General features: G+C 40.1%; 1 protein-coding gene across 12 annotated transcripts in view; it reads left to right on the top strand.

The window, feature by feature from the left end:
• LDB2 (LIM domain binding 2) overlaps positions 1-17,563 on the top strand; it is a 322,964-nt gene that overhangs the window by 48,186 nt on the left and 257,215 nt on the right. For 9 of the 12 annotated variants that reach the window (XM_045019744.1, XM_045019746.1, XM_045019745.1 and 6 more), the window contains exon 1: positions 11,923-12,224. In XM_045019744.1, coding sequence (XP_044875679.1) covers positions 12,093-12,224 — 132 coding nt within the window. In that variant the 5' untranslated portion in view covers positions 11,923-12,092. The other 3 variants (XM_045019750.1, XM_045019749.1, XM_045019748.1) reach the window with 2 other exon arrangements.

A 17,563-nucleotide genomic window follows, 5' to 3' on the forward strand; every position in this document is an offset into this window, starting at 1 on the left:
GAAGAGTGAAGAAAATATGTGTTGCTTATCCTGTTAATGTAAAATTGCATTCTGGTTTGTTTTTGTTTTTATTAATAAACTTTGTAACTGGTGTAAGATCTGTCCCTTGATTCTCCCCCAAAACTTTCCCCTATCCCCTAAACCATTCAAGGTTTAAATTTAAAACTACAGAATAAATCACATTCTTGAATAAAATTGCAGAACTGTAACTCAGCCCTAGAATCAAAGTGTTGCATCGCATATGTTCCTGTCTCAAGTGGTCTCAGAAGAGTGGGAAGTGTTGTGCTGTAGTTTCTAGCTAAGCTACAGAAAGGTTGAGCTATGGGTCCTGCGGCAGCTTTGACGACTACTTTTGCTTTTATAAGTTAAAACAAAGGCCTTACTGTTACTGTAATGTCTTTTCATCGTTGTTGTCCCCTCTGCCGCTCTCTTCATGGGAGTCACATCTTCGGTCTGGTTTAGTATGATCCACTACTGAAATCTGGGCGATACTTATTAGGACCCTTGCTCTAAAAAGACATGAATGAGGCACTAGTCTGTGCCAGTTATCTGGGCATGCTATCACTTTGGAGAGGATGTAACAGAGACACTGCGTTGTTTGGATAGAGGTAATTCGAATGTCATTTCTTAGTGTAAGCAAAATGTATACCAAATATAATATGCAGTCTAGAGAAAACAAGGCTTTATTAGCTATATATTTTGCTTTGAGTCTGTTTTGCTGTGTAAAACATCATCCAAGAAAAGAAGAGAGCCATAGGCAGCCTTCTGCCCTTATGAGATAGAACATATCACTCCTGCAACATAATCAGACTCCAAAAGTGAAAAGCCTGGTTATCTCAGTCCTATCTCAGCAGCTGTACAAGATCTTGCCATCACCAATGCAATCTAGCTCATACAGTAAGCTTTCACTTACTGTTATATGCTGAAAGTTGAGCATTGGATTAGGCCTTCAACAGGTAAATTGCCACTGGAGTGGCATGGTGGTAGAATGTAGACAATGATTTTAGTAATTATTCATTTATTGTGTGATGTTATGATTAATCAATATGTTATATCATATATATTCATTGTATGTTAATTAGAGTTAATTTCTAGGATTATTAAAGTATAAGATTGATCAGTATTTAGAGGAACTAAGTATTAGACATGAGTAAAACAAGCTGAAATGCAAGAACCTGTAGGACTTTAGCTTAGCTATCTTAAGCCTTGGAGACAAGAAATGATGACATAAATGGCTGGAAAATAACCTGATGCCCTAAGATTATGGGACTAGAGGCTCCAACTGGTAAGTATGTGAAAAATTACCTAGAAGATTAATATTAGATCATAAAAATACTGTAAAGGTGCATCTGTCTCTGACGTGTATCTTAACCACAGGATACAGGTTGTGTGTCAATGCTAATGAGAATAAAGAGAATGTATACAGTCTGCAGAAAATTGGGGTCCCTTAAGTATCCAGGGGACAAAGACCAATAAGAGAAAAGAGGGTTGACACTTTTGTGGACATGTGCAGAATGTAGGTTTAGACAGAATCACATTATAAAAAGGGGATGCCCAGAATGGGAAAACTGAGCTCCCTATGGGAGACTCCAGCAGGAACCATCCCTCTACTGATGATCAAGCCATGAGAGACCCATCAAACCCTAACACTGTTGTTAAGGATGTGAGTATAACTATATTTATAACTTGTGCATAGGTCTTTGTAGAATTTCTGTAGGCTTTGGTAATCATAACTTTAACTGTAACTTTAATAAAACTTGTAAAACAGTGTAGAGTAGACCTTGTACTTGTGAATGTCTGTATGGTCACTACCTTTGGTCTTCGTGTTTCTAGAGACTCTAATTCTGAAACAAGTAGCAGAGGTGACTTTCACTCTGTTAAGCTGGAAACTGTAGCTGCCAGAGCTGAACCCACGGTGGTGTAATACTACATTACAAAATTCACTTTAAATAAAATAAAAGGCTACAAGAAGGAATACTGAACTTTCATAGGTGAAAATTAGGCCAAAGTTTTCACATATGGATCCCTAGCCATAGTGAGCTTCTTCTTATCTCACACTTCAACTCCCTTCCCCCTGAATGCCTGTTACGTTTCGGTTATAATCAGGCTGTGCCTTCCCATATTTGGGAAGGATGGGTAGGTGAAAGGATTGCTTAAACTGTGCCTGTGAGTTAGGTTATATCTTTGGTATAAGTGTATGGAATGAAGTAGATTTTGTTAATTCCTGCTCGGGACTGAGGGAAGCTCAAGAACTTTGTGGCTGAGCTGAGAGATTGCAAGGGGCACACGTTCTAGAAAGCTGCCCATTAAAGTTGAGTGATTATGCCACCTGCATTTTGCTTCTGTGCTTGCTTTAACGTGTTCAGATTCCCCGTAAGGGAAATTGATGTGCCAGAGTAAACTTGGATTTCCCTGGTCCTCGGTTCTGTGCTGATTTACCTGACTTCCATCTTTTGGCTGGAAGCTCAGTCTCTTGAACTATTCCCTGTTTCCTTTGCCTCCTCCACCACCTCTCTGGCTTCTCTGCCCATGTGCCAATATTAAAAACAGCAAAACTTCCCTTTTTTGTCTGGTGCTCCAGGATGTTCACTTCCTCAGCTGCTGGGTGAGGTTGCAGGAGGCCAGTGACTGCAATTCCCTCCTCTCGCTCTCTTCCCTGCCTGACTGCTCAGCATTCACTACTCTCTGCATGCTTTGCCTCAGGGGAGAAGCCAGTGGAACTAAGCAAGTTGAACAGTCACTCAGAAAAGGGTGGAGGAGTCTCAACTGGTTCAGTAACACCAAGCAACACCACCACCAGTGACATCAACCCTGAACCCAACTTCTTGACCCTGGTGCAATCAAGCTCTCAGTGGGGGGGCGGGGGGAGGAAGCAGAGAGGTCTGTTTTGGGGGAGGGATGGAGCCCCATGCTGGGGAGAGAAGGAGAGAAGAGACAGGTGAGGATGCTGTGAAGGAAGATGCAAAGAGAAGGTGAGAACATTGGAGTAGTTGGAAGAGATGGGGGTAAGGTGGGGAATGGGTAGGAGAGAGATCCCTTAGAACAAGAGAGAGTGAGTCAGTCCCTGAAGATGCTGAAGTTTGGAGAACAGGCCTGACGGCTACCCTGAGAGTCAAAACGCAGCAAATGCCTGTGCATGTATATAGTACATACATTAAATATTAGGCTTTTTATCAGTCCAATGTAGGCAGGTTGGCTCTGCAAAAGGGCAAATGTTCTGGGTAAATCGATGATCCCATTGTAGTCAATGGCAAAACTCCCATTAATTTCAATTGGGCCAGCACTTCACTCTGTTTACCCATTCTCCACTCCTTTGCACCATGTGTAGCCACTTACCTTGCATAGTCATCTGTGACTTGGTAGCTTTTTATATCCACTTTACTCTCACATTACCCAGGGACAACCCAGAGTGGAACAATATAGTAAGGTGGCTGCGGTCTTGGTCAGCTCACTGAGAACAGAACTGAGGCTTCCAGAGCTTAAAGCATAAAACTCCACATCTTGAGCTAAAGAGCCATACTGTAGCTGAGAGCCGTAATAGACCCATGTTTTCTGTTCATCTGTCAGAGAGGGGGATGTGTAATGCACACTGAATAGTGGGTTACAACAGCTTCATTGGAGAGGGGATAACTTAATCTATCGGTATTTTTAGAGGACCCATCATAGTAGCACCTCAGTCATTATCATTTATTCCAATTTGCATCTGACCCGTTTTTCCTCCCCGCCCTACTTGCAGTAGGTTTCTGCACATGTATAATCTATGTAAACCTGACAGTTTTGCGTGTTCAGAAATCTGTAGGCTCGCTGAAGGCTTTTTTCAGTTGAGCATTCATCAATTTGCATAGCACAATTTCAACTTCTTTTCTATTATCATATCAACAAAGGCCTTGTCTACATAGGGGAATTAAAAAAATAAATCCCACTAGTGCTATCACTGGTTCACAGGCCTTTCTAGCACAGACATGCCCAACCAGGGCTGGATTAAGGCATAGGAATGGACCTACGGTCCCAACTCTTGAAGTCATGTAATGGTATCAGAATCTCATCTAAGAATATGTTTGTGTGTTTCTAGCAATAATGTATGTGAAAAGAACCCTTGTAATGTGACCGGAATGTAACTGATATAGCTAAGTCTGCCTGAGTCTACAGAAAGCCTGAAACAATAACTTGAGAGGTGTGAGCTATCTCATTCTTTGTAATGCATTGTTAACCCCTATTTATTTTTTTTCCCCATTTACAAAAGTTTCTTGCACAGTTCTAATGGTGAGAGAACATAATTCTTAATAACGGAAAAAACTCATTCATACCAATAGAAATTTAAGTGTACGCTAGATGAGCCAGGCATACGTTTTGTAACAATTTAGCTATTTTTCTGTTCACAAATTGTTTGTGAATTTTATTGTTTGTGCAATTTATTTTGAATATATTCACTGTTTAAAATGATTTAATTTATGCAACTTTCAGCTTCTGGATTATTTATAAACTGTTTGCAAGTAGCTAATCTCACCTGTGTAACCTATCTATTTATAGGGCCCCTGTCACTGTAGTAACTGATGGCAGTATTCAATACTGAAACAGTTAAAATTCAATATTTGAGCTGTGCGACTGGCTAGCTACTATAGGTAATGTGGCATTGTTTCTGTTTCCTGACTGGATGTCCTAACCTTTACTGACTTCTTAAATTATAAGCAAATTTCCTGTAGCCACAAAACACACTTCATTTTGTGATTGTATGAATGTTCTCGGTAAACTAATTTTGGACCTGTAGCCGAAATTCATTTAATAAAAAAATAGGGCTGTCAAGCGATTAAAAAAATTAATTGCAATTAATCGTGTGATTAATCATGTTGTTAAACAATAACAGAATATCATTTATATAAATATTTTTGGATGTTTTCAGTTACAACACAGAATACAAAGTGTACAGAGCTAACATATTTATTTTGTATTATAAATAGTAGAACTGTAAACATAAAAGAAATAGTATTTTTCAATTAACTTAATACAATGTTAAGTTAATTGCAATCTCTTTATCATGAAAGTTGATTGCAATCTCTTTATCATGAAAGTTGAACTTAAAAATGTAAAGTTATATAAAAAAAACTGAAATAAAAAATAAAACAATGTAAAAATGTAGAGCCTACAAGTCCACTCAGTCCTACTGCTTGTTCAGCCAATCACGCAGACAAACTAGTCTCCTCATTTGTAGGAGATAATGCTGCCTTCTTCTTGTTTACAATGTCACCTGAAAGTGAGAACAGGCATTTGCATGGCACTTTTGTAGCTGGCATTGTAAGATATGTATGTGCCAGATGTGCTAAAGATTCATATGTCCCTTCATGCTTCAACCACTATTCCAGATGACATGTGTCCATGCTGATGATGGGTTCTGGTTGATAACAATCCAAAGCAGTACAGACCAATGCATGTTCCTTTTCAGCATCTGAGTGAGCTGTCACCAGCAGAAGGTTGATTTTCGTTTTTGGTGGTTTGGGTTCTGTAGTTTCCGCATCAGAGTGTTGCTCTTTTAAGACTTCTGAAAGCATGCTCCACACTCTGTCCCTCTCAGATTTTAGAAGGCACTTTCAGATTCTTAAATCTTGGGTTGAGTCCTGTAGTTATCTTTAGAAATCACACTTTGGTACCTTCTTTGCATTTTGTCAAATCTGCAGTGAAAGTGTTCTTATAACCAACAACATGCTGGGTCATCATCCAAGAGTGTTATAACATGAAATATATGGCAGAATGCGAGTAAAACACAGAGCAGGAGACACATAATTCTCCTCCAAGCAGTTCAGTCATAAATTTAATTAATACATTATTTTTTTAATGAGCATCAGCAGCATGGAAACATGTCCTCTGGAATGGTAGCCAAAACATGAAGAGGCATACGAATGTTTAGCATATCTGGCACGTAAATACCTTGCAATGTTGGCTACAAAAGTGCCATGCAAATGTCTGTTCTCACTTTCAGGTGACATTGCAAATAATAAGAGGGATGCATTATCTCCCGTAAATGTAAACAAACTTGTTTCTCTTAGCAATTGGCTGCATAAGAAGTAGGACTGAGTGGACTTGTAGGCTCTAAAGTTTTACATTGTTTTAGAGTTCAGTTATGTAACAAAAAAAATTACATTTGTAAGTTGCGCTTTCACGATAAAGAGATTGCATTATGAGGTGAATTGAAAAACACTATTTCTTTTATCATTTTTACAGAGCAAATATTTGTAATAAAAATATTATATTAAGTGAGCACTGTACACTTTGTATTCTGTGTTGTAATTGAAAGTGAAATATATTTGAGAATGTAGAAAAACATCCACAATATTTAATAAATTTCAATTGGTATTCTATTGTTTAACAGTGCAATTGCAACTGCGATTATTGCGATTCATTTTTTTTAGTTAATCACATGAGTTAACTGCGATTAATTGACAGCTCTAATAAAAATACTTTGCCACCATTTCTTTTCTTGTGGGGAAGACTTACACTTTTATATAAACAAAAGAAAAGTGGAACAGGTCACTTTGGTTCAGTCCTTCCTGTAAATTAATATTCACAAGACTTCTGTTTTCAGGTACCCGTAGTTACACTATCTTCATTTGGCATACATCTTTAGCTAAAGGAGAACAGCCCTTGTTCCTCCTTCCTTCAGTTACAAACCACCTTAAATAAACTTCATGTACTAACAAACTGACTTGTGTGCTGCATACCAAGCAGAGACACATCAGTAATCAGACTTATTTACAATTCTGTCACTTTGCTGTGTTACTACCAACCAGTTATTTAAAAAAAAACAAATTAGTGCAACCTTTAGAGCTACTTAGATTGTCAGGTCTTGAAGGCAGGGACACTGTATACAGACCTGTGCAGTGCTAGATAATGACTATTAATTTCAAAAGTCTAGTTGTGGTATGGAAGGTGTGTCTGTGTGTGGTACAGAACAGCTCCTGTTCCACTGCAGTCTATGCAGGAATATGATCAGCAACTGGCAGGGTAGAAACATAACTCCCCCAGGCTTCTAATAATAGCAACAACCAGAAGGCTGCAAAAGACCACGTGTGAGAGCACAAACATCAGGGATGGATGAATGAACTGTTCCCATTCACCCCTTCTCTCTCCAGGTTTTTGTCCTGAAGAAAGTTCTTCCTTGATGCTTCTTGGCCAATGTATCAATTGTTATATTGTAATAAATCTTGGATACTATGCAGTTGTCATCACATTGCACAACAAAGACTACTCTGAACTTTTGGCGGCAGTGAGGAATATAACTGAGACCCTCAGACTTAAAAAAACACAGGTTTCTACTGTTTGAACTAAAGGAAAAGATAGGGGCTATGACATACAGTGGAGCAGTTCTGATTCTATCCAGCAGAGGGCAGTAGTATACATACACACTAGCCAGCTTATTGCTATATGGCTCCTCTGAATATTTGAAATCCATTGTTTAGTTTATCAGTGCACTTTCCCTAGCAAACAAGAAAGGTGCCTTTGTCCCCTCTTGCCAGCTTTTACAATTCTCATCTTCTACACAATTCAGTTTTTTTTTCAGGCCATGCCTATATCTCAGTAAATCTGGGGCCTCTCTTACTTCAGTATTATTTCCTTTCTTGCATTAATTTAACTTTCACACCTCTGCTTTTTAAGCATCTAATTGGTTGAGGTAACTTTAACTCTTTAGTATGTGGTAATGGAGACAAATCTCAATTCTAGACACTTTGAAAGTAGATGGGGCTCTGGCCTGGGGATGGACGGGGACACACCCACCCACACCCACACCCTCATACTGTGAGTTCGCTCTCTTTCAGTCACATACATTCACATGCAGATGTTCATGTTCAGGATTGGGGAAACTGGCTGCTTTCTTCCTCATGTCTGCCTGTGCCCCCTCTCTGCTGCAGAAAACCCATTTTCCAGATTAAGGAGTGTCACCGAATGCCCCCTAACTGTCAGTCATTCACAGATCTGCAGAACTTTTAAAGAGACAAGATCCGAGCATATAGCTCTCCAAATTCACCTTCAGTCCCAGTAACTCTATTTTTTCTTCATTTTGTGTTTTAATTTACTGGTTCAAGCATGATGTTAGTCAGGATGAGAACATGCAAGTGGAAAAGCTATGAGAGGTTGTAGGTGACAGACAACCAGCCTGGGATTTAATTGCTACTGCTGGATTATGGGGTTTTATAATCTATCAATAAATCAATAGGTGGTATTAAAAATTACACATTTCTGCCCATCATTAGAGCTCGATGCATAAGCTCTCTCCCTGTTAAGGTTCTCAGTAAAGCAAAACATGATACTTATTCATCTTCCATATTTTTTGCAGAAACAAGCAAAATTTAAAATGGTCTTTTTGCTGCAAAGTGCAATTTTGTGAAATGGTGAATTTTGGACTGGGCAGAAATTCCTCAAAATTGATACATTTTGCTCCATGTCTGAAGTTCAGTCTTTAAACCATGAAATGTCGTGCACACTGTCAGTGGAGCTGGCAATTTTTTTAATTTATTTTTTGTTCTGGATTTAATTTGCAAATAAAGTGCAGTTCTATTTAGGAGAAACATCTGAAGGGCAGGTTAAAAACCCTCCAGCTCAGAATGTGGTGCAGATCCTATGTGTTGGTCAATTTGATATGAAAATTGTGGGGAAACATGACAGAGTTTCAATTAGTTGAGGGTTTTGATTACATGGGGTTTGTTAAACAGGTTTTCCTACAGAAGGGGAAAATCAGTTGTGTATGTAAATGGTTGAAGAGCTAAAACTGTTATTTTTTCTGGACATCTGTGTCACCCTGGTTTTAGGCTCTGGGTTAGGTTGTTGGGATTTGCTACAATACAATATGGATAGCTAGAGAAGTACAGTAGAACCTCAAAGATACGAACACCAGAGTTACAGACTTACTGGTCAACCGGACACCCTGTGGAACCAGAAGTAATCAATCAGGCAGCAGTGGAGACAAAAAAACAAAATAAAACAAAACCAAAAAATCAACCGGCAAGTATTGTACTGCCTCGGAGCTTTAGCCCTGGGGCTTAGGGCTTCAGTGGGGGAAGAAGGGGGTTGAGGCTGCAGCCACAAGGTATGTGTGTGGGGGGGTCAGAGCTCTGGGTGGGGGGGAAGGGCTTCTGACCCTTAGGACTACTGGGGATCAGGGCTTTAGACCAGGGGGAGCACTGGGGCTCGAGGCTTCAGCCCCACGACTCCTTTCCCGGCTTCAGCCCCGTGGGGGGTGCCGGGGTTTTAGCTACGAGGTGAGCACCAGTTTCAGCCCCAGCATTCCCCCCCCCATAGCTAAAGCCCCAAACCCCAGTGTGCCCCCCCTCACTGAAACTGGGAGTGGAGCTGTGGGAGCCCTGAGCTCTGGTGCCCCCTGCAGGGCAGAGGCCAAAAGCAGAGCTGGAGGGCTGAAGTCCTGAGCCCTAGCACTTCCCTCAGGTCTAAAGCCCTGAGCCCCCCTACCTGGAGCCCTGCCTCTCCTCCCCTCCCCCCCCCTTCCCCATGGTGTGCTACTATGCACTAGAGGGATGTACATTCTAGTACTCACTAGCATGTTGCGTGCTAACTGGTCTATGTGGACCCTGCTGGTGTGCACTGAAAATTCCCTAGTGCACATTAATGTAGTACTGTTTGAAATGGGACTATATCAGTGTGCACTAGGGAAGTTTTAGTGTGTGCCAGCAGTGTGCACATGGGCCAATTAGCGCACAACATACTAGTGCACACTAGAATTTACACCCTTTTAGTGCAGACTAATACACTGTGTAGACAAGCCCTTAGTTGTGTACCAGTTGAATGTTATATGGTAATGTCACTGTCATTGTAACACAATTGAATCAGACTTTGTATAACATCAGTGTGGTCCTTGCCAGTTGATCAGCATTTTCTGGCAATTATATCACAGATACAATATAGATATGTAGTGAATATTAAGAGGGAGTAAAATACCTATTGTCTCCATATATTGTCTGCCAGTCCTTATACATAGTAACAGAAAGTTTGTGGGAATCCACAAACCAACTCAATAGGCAACATGTTATAGAATATTACAAAATGTATGGAAAATTTTCTGCTTAACATTATTACTGATGCATCCAAGCTGATTCCTATCTCATCCCTCCTTGACCGATAATAATCTGAAACTTTCGTAATTAATCCTGTAAAAGCAGCGAAGAGTCCTGTGGCACCCTATAGACTAACAGACATATAGGAGCATGAGCTTTCGTGGGTGAATACCCACATGCATGCATCCGATGAAGTGGGTATTCACCCACGAAAGCTCATGCTCCTATATGTCTGTTAGTCTATAAGGTGCCACAGGACTCTTTGCTGCTTTTACAGATCCAGACTAACACGGCTACCCCTCTGATAATTAATCCTGAAACTGAGGTTCACTGACAAAAGTTGGCGAAGTATAGTCCATGTCAAAGTTCTAGTGAACCTAGGACCAGTTGATAGCATTGGGTGAAGCTAAAATATTTCCCATGGTTATAAACAGGAAACCAGCCAAAACGTGACTGCTTGTGCCTCAGTTTCCCCACGTGTGAAATGGGAGATAATACTACTTACCTGTCTTTGCAAAGCACTGAAAGATGTATGCATGAAAAGCAGTATGAAATTGCTCATATTGTCATTAACTTGTTCATATTAGCTAAATCCATCCCTGGTTTAATGCCACTGAGTTGAATGAAATTACACCAGAAATTAATTCAGCCCTGTTTATTATAATTTTTACAATTTTTCTGTGCTGTAAATCTGCATGGTACTTTACAGAAATATAAAAAGACACAGTCCTTGCCTTAACAAGCTTTTTACAGGGGTATTAAAAACTTCCCTCCCAAAAACTTTTAATCTCCCATGTAGTAGATTAACCCATTTAAGTTTTCTATATATTAAGCGCTTTTTAATTCACACACTACAGGTTCCAGAACTTTCATATGAATTTAATAGTCAGATAGATTTCACCCTTCACTTTTAAGTGGTGATTTCCACCCCTTCCCCATGGGCAGTTTTAGATTTCTTCTATTTATAATATACTGCAATTGGTCAAACATTTATGTACTTAAACAATCTTGGAAAATATCTGGATCTATTATTTTTAAATGACCTATTAGATTATCTATAATAATTTATTGCTTAACAGTTTTTTTCAGCAGTTATTTTATATAGCCCCCTCACCTTTAAATACCCCCAGCCCCGCCCCCCAGTTCTTTGCTTTTTGTATCTTTCTGGGAGGTTTATGTTATTAGCATTTGAGTGTTCTCTGTTGCGTGAAGTGTATTACTGAGATTATTTCTCTGTGCAAATTCTCTCTTCACAATATTTTTTAGTCTCTGATGAAACAGTGAGCCAAACCCCCTTACAATCCTTTAACTGTTGATTTGAAATGTGAAAACAAAAAACGTGTAGAAGAGTAATAGGCTCTTGAAACCACTGTAGATAAACACAAACACTTGGAACTGCCAGATCTCTAGTCTCCTAGAAGTGACTCACCGGGCTCCAAATGCATGTTGTTGTTGTGGCCTTTGTTTATGTATTTTGTAGTCATCACATTTCTGATATTATACAAGTGGTCTTCTGAGAGGGTGATTGGCTCAGGCAGCAGTTAAACCACCTATATGCTAACAAGCCTTTGCTACCAGGTTCCTAAGGGGTCCTGGCTGGGAAAAATTAAAACCAAACCTTAGACCTCTGTCAGACTGAGAAGAAAATTATATTTTTGAACTAGTCTACAGTGTGGACAGGAAATGACCCCTTCACAAACTGCTTCTTTAAAAACAAGCAGTGGTGCCTGAAGCTATCCAGTCTCTCTCTGGAGCTTGTGCTCTCTCTCTCTCTCTCGCTCTCCCCCCCTTCTCTCTCTCTCTCGCTCTCTCTGTCTCCTGCTATAGAAGGGCTCCAACAGCAGTTTCCAGCCAGTGTGTTCTCTCTCTCTCTCTCTCTGTGTGCGTCTGTCTGTGTGTATGTGTGTGTGTGTCTCTGTGTGTGCCTGCCTGCCTGCCTGCTGCTACTTTGTACTGTGAAGAACACACAGCCCATGTGCTCTGTATGGATGTTGATGATACTCTGTGTAGCTTGATTCTCTGCAAGCAGGCAAGATGTCCAGCACACCACATGACCCTTTCTATTCTTCTCCTTTTGGCCCATTTTATAGGAGACACTCACCATACATGGTGCAACCAGAGTACCGAATCTATGAAATGAACAAGAGGCTGCAGTCTCGTACAGAGGTAAGTCCCTCAGCCTTGTTTTACTGTGCATGGACTGTGATAGGTTTCAGGCTGAATTCCGTCTGAAGCGTCCCATTAGACAGCACAATATACACAGGAATGAACACCCTAATTAATTTAGTAGTTTAATTGGGTAATCCTCATTATATTTTCATGCAAAGCAACTCTTTGAGTAAACACCAGCTTAGGCTGAAATCTTGAAATTACAGTACAGCACTTCAGGTTTGATGCCATTCTGAGGAAAATTTCTTTTCCTTAGTGTGTTTGCTCAGGATCTGTCCTGTTGGCATTTACAGCTATAATATTGCAAAGTATTCCTTAATCAATTGCACTAAACTAATGCTTCTCCTTTGCAGAGGAGTGAACCACAACCCTGTATTTGTTTTTCAAAGTCTTAACATTAAATATGAAAGATAGCAGCAAACAGAAGCAGAGTTTAAAAAAACTTATTCCAGAGCTGCCCTCAAAGAACACATGTGCATAACAAACAGATACTGAAATTTGTGCATGGTTAGAAAATAGTTGCCTTTAGCAAGACAAACGATCAGTTCATGACTTTATCATGTACTTGTCAGAATACCTAGAAATGTACTGTTTGTAATGCTTTGTGTAGTCTGCTACTGCTTTGTACATACATGGAGAGCAGCTCCCTTAAAGAATATGCTAAATGAAAAGAAGTAGTAGAAATACTTTTAATACTTTTTGATTTAAAAATCTTGAGCTGCCACTTGCAATTTAAATATTTAATGAAGCAAGACTTTTGGTCTATTGGAGTGAAAAGTGTGTGGACTAGATCAGGCTGCATTTCTGCCCATGTGTCTGTGCAGGACACATGCTTCCTGCTGCAGTTTTTCCAGAGTAGTTTACTGTGGATGCACTGAAAACACTTTAAGAAGTATACATCTTGTAGAATGAATAGCCTTCTGTAGAGTTCAAGTGTCCGGTGAATTTGTGTCGAGCCCTAGTGAAGGATTTTGGTGGATTTTAAGATGAATCTATTTGTTGTACTATAATTCTTTAAGGGAACACGAGGTTATCATAAAATAAAACACACATGCCTGAATTGTCAGCTAACCCATAGGGAATTCATGACGTTTAATGTATATGATACAGCTAACAAAATGTGACCTGCTTTCTGATTGGTTAACTGCTAGAGAGTGACTGATTTCCTAATGTTGCTATTTTCTAAACATACTATTGGTCTGTATATGTTAAATATAGTTGATAGTAGCTGAAAATTTAAAGAAGCTCATTGCTTCCATGGTCACATTAAGTATTCTCAGTTTTGCCTCAGGTCGTTAGCTGCTGGCAGTGACTGATACTTGGGTGTGGAAGGTGTTGTGTTTTGTTTGTTTTTTGCAGCTCTGTGACTTACATTCCTATACAAATTAATGTAACAATTGTAGTGTCTTACAAATGAGCAGGAAAGAGAACATGTTATCAAATGATCACTTTGGGATTATTTTGTATAAATTATTTTGAAAAGCTGTATATGTGACTGGCAAGTCAACCTTATTGCATCAATGCTGTTTTCAATATTTTAAATATGCCCTTTTTTCTGATTAGACCTAAGTTACAAATTTTCCATTGCCGAAACTTTTTGGAGGACTTGTAGAAAGACTTTCCCCTGTTGCCTTGCTGACGTGAGCTGAGCCAGACGTAGGGTCTAGTGCATTTCATTAAAATTTTGCTCCACATTTGCTCCGTTGTTTGGGCCACTCTGAGGAGGAAGGGGTAATTTACCCCTCTTTGCTGTTACCCTCATGGATTTCAGCGAGCTGTAACAGACAGAGTTCAGATAATGAAAAGTGCACCCTTATGAATTTTTCTTTTCTCAGTGTAAAAATACTTTTGCCTTGTGATTGTTCAATGTTAAAATTCTTCTTTTCTTTTCTTTCTGAGTTCCTGAAGCCTGGACTGTGACAATGCTCCTTGTTGAGACAGATATGATTCTCTAACTACCTTCAGTGCCATCACCCATACTTGTGTTAGAGCAGCTTCCTTAATACAAAATGTAGTTCCTTGGACATTTTGACGTTTACGGTGGCTAGATGTGGGAAGATTGCGATGAAGCATTCCCAAATGTTGTCTGATTGCAGGTGGAGAGTGGAAGTTTCACACTCATTTTACACACTTATAAGCCCATCTGCGATTTGTAGCTGTGGAGTTCTAGAGTTTTATTAGGACCAGCCTCGGATATCTTACATCCTGATCAGTGGAGCCTTGTAGGTTATGGAAGAAATGTGCTTGGGCTTTGAGGGATATGGGCTCACTAAATAAGCATTTTTCCTCAGGCAGTCCTTGGAATAATGTAGGTGATGGCCTCTGGTAGAGGCTGCTTGAAAACACTCAACCCCACAAGGTAGGTAGCACAAGTAAGGCAGCTTAAGGGGAAAGCAGTTATAAAGAGAATCTCCAGAAGGGAGGAATGGGAGGGAATGGGGGATTTCTGGCACTCCTTTTGGACCTACTTTGGACAAGGCCAATGGAAAGCAAGGAAGCCTGAAGGATGGAACCACACCGCCAAACAAAACAAAACCCCACAACCTCACACTTACAGCCTTCGTAGTTTTATTATTTTATTTTATAATTTTATTATTTATCGTGGTTGTCTCGTGATGCACAATAACGCTCTTAGTAAATCCTTTAGAGTCCAACTACAGCCTTCCTCTACAGCTGAGGAAGGTCCAAGATAGAGGGTTGTGGGACATTCTCTTATATGCCTCCCCTCCCCCACATGCTGCAGTGTCCAGCGTTGCAGTGACCCTCTACATTATTGTGAGTGTGTTCAGGTGGGCCAAGAAAGAGTGGTGTGGGATCAGTGGATCTGCCACTACTTAGGTCAGCCGTTGCTGCATCCTCCTCTCCTTCCCCCTGGGAGGCAGGGTCTGCTATCTCCTTAGGGATGCAGATGTGTCCAAAAGTGGGATACTGCTGTTGTGAGGCCTTAGGGCAGGCCTTACAACAGGGCCACCCAGAGGATTCAGGGGGCCTGGGATCTTCGGTGGCGGGTCCCGGGGTGGAAGGACCCCCTGCCGCGGGTCTTCGGGGCACTTTGGCAGTGGGTCCTGGAGCAGAAGGATCCCCCACCGCCGAATTGCCGCCGAAGACCTGGAGTGGAAGAAGCTCCGGGGCCCCAGGCCCCGCGAGAGTTTTCCGAGGCCCCCGGAGTGAGTGAAGGACCCCGCTCCAGGGGCCCCAAAAAACTCTCGTGGGGGCCCCTGCTGGGCTCTGGGCCTGGGGCAAATTGCCCCTCTTGCCCCCCCCCTCTGGGCGGCCCTGCCTTACAGAGCCTTTTGCATGGGGTGGGGATAAAGAATAACCTCTAATGAAGCATGTGTAGCTGTAGCTTAACGTGCTAAGCAAATGAAGCTAAGCAAAATGCAATTTAGACACAGCTTCCAGGTTTCTGTTTTTCTTAAGTATGTTTTCTTTAGGGATAAATGGAAGCTATGGGTGAAGAACTGATGACTCTAAACCGTGCTAGGCGTAGCACTCTTCTGCACTTCAAGTCCTGTCCCCGCTGCTTTCAGTGCTCCTACAATTGGCTTTTAAATCCTGGGTCTGCCCTAAGCAAAGTCAAGCCCAATCACGTGATGGTTTTGCGATGTAGAGATAATTGTCCGGTGGCTAAAGGTTGTCACTACCAAACTCATTCTTACTTATGTGATTTTTAACTGTGCTAGAGCCCAGGTTGTTAACCAGCCTTCAGCCATACTTCAGGCTCTTTAAAGGTTGTGAGGAAAAAGTCAAATCACACAGAAGTTTGATACGGTGGTTCTTTTCCTTTAAAAATGTAAATTAATACACCAATTCTTAATTCCCCCTGGGGAGTCAAATGTCCTTCCAGCATACATGATTTTAACAAGTAAAAAATAAGGTTTTTTTCTTTAAAATGTTTAAGTAATGTTGGCTGACAGAAATAAGGGTAAACTCCATTTAACTTATCCTGGTTAACTGAAGTTCTTGGTTTATAAAAATGCAGCTATTTTCTTGCTGTGTGTGGCGCCATGGGACTTCTTTCCTGTGCATCCATACTCCATTTATCTGAATGTTTTGGATATCTGTATTAGTTTAACATACTTCAAAAATAAATCTGTTGTAGCCATGTAAGAAGTCTCTCACGTGTAGTGTAAAGTATTGGTAAATAAGCTTAGATTTCATATCTCCCTTCTCCATGGAGCTTCCAACATAAAAGAAACAACCTCTCTCCTTCTTTGATGCTGAAATTCCTATTTTATTAGAATTTTTTACAATTGAAAAATTTTAAAATAAAGAGATAACACAAACAAAAAAGTTTGAAATATCCACTGATACTACAACATGCTGCAGATAGATCACTTATAGCTGCTGACAGTTTAGAGTTCGATCAATTTCTTTATCGTCAATATGCAATGAAATATGTCAACTTTTCCCCCTTGTTTCTAGGTTCCCTTGTATTCCTGGAAGTTGTTTGTATTCAAATTGTCCAGCAGTCTATGTTTGTCTCTATCACAAGTGGTGATATTTTTCATTAACTGTTATGTCCGATATGCAACATATTACTTCTTACCTGGCTCAGAAAACAATGTTATAGAGGTGACTGGGGAAGTAGTTTAGAGTAATACGATTCTTTCTTTAAAACCAAAACAAAGCAATCAAACCATATTACCTTTTATTAATCTGTACAGTAAATTTCACAGAACTGAAGATTTCACAGTGAAGAATATCAATAAAAGAAAACAAATGGTGATTTAAAAACAGCTGCTTAAACATACTGGAAACTTATTTACACAGATATTAAACCAAACATTTAAAGCAAAACAAAACAACCCCCCTACACTCCATACATAAATGGAAGTCTCTCTTTTTCCCCTCCTGGCTTATTTCCTCAGATTACTGTTTTATGAAATGATCTTTTTTCCTTCCTTTTGAATATATTAGTTGTAAAATTCTATGTTGTGAATTCACATAGCAACTTGATATCACAAACAGATCTCTGGTACTATGTTTATAATAAGTCTGAGTTTGTTTCAGATGAGGTTGTGTTTTGTGGTGGGAAGAACCCCAAAATGCTTTGAGTCGCTGACTCTTGTTCTTAAGAATTTATGAGAATGTTACCCTCAAATATCCTAATACCCAGCAAGGTACTTTAAAAGACCATTCTGAAAGCATGTTTGTCTGAAAGTAAAGGTCACTTTTAAAAGAAGACCCCACAAGGCCCTTTAGACTGACATGGACTTTGAAAATTAATTCACGGGTTTTTGTACTGACGGTTTTTTTTTTTTTACTGATTTCTTTTTCTCTTTTTAAAAAAAGTTCTCTTGAGGCTGTTTTCAATTAAAATTGCTACAAACTAA

Source organism: Mauremys mutica, chromosome 5, assembly GCF_020497125.1.
Source record: "Mauremys mutica isolate MM-2020 ecotype Southern chromosome 5, ASM2049712v1, whole genome shotgun sequence".
Classification (NCBI taxonomy): Eukaryota; Metazoa; Chordata; order Testudines; family Geoemydidae; genus Mauremys; species Mauremys mutica.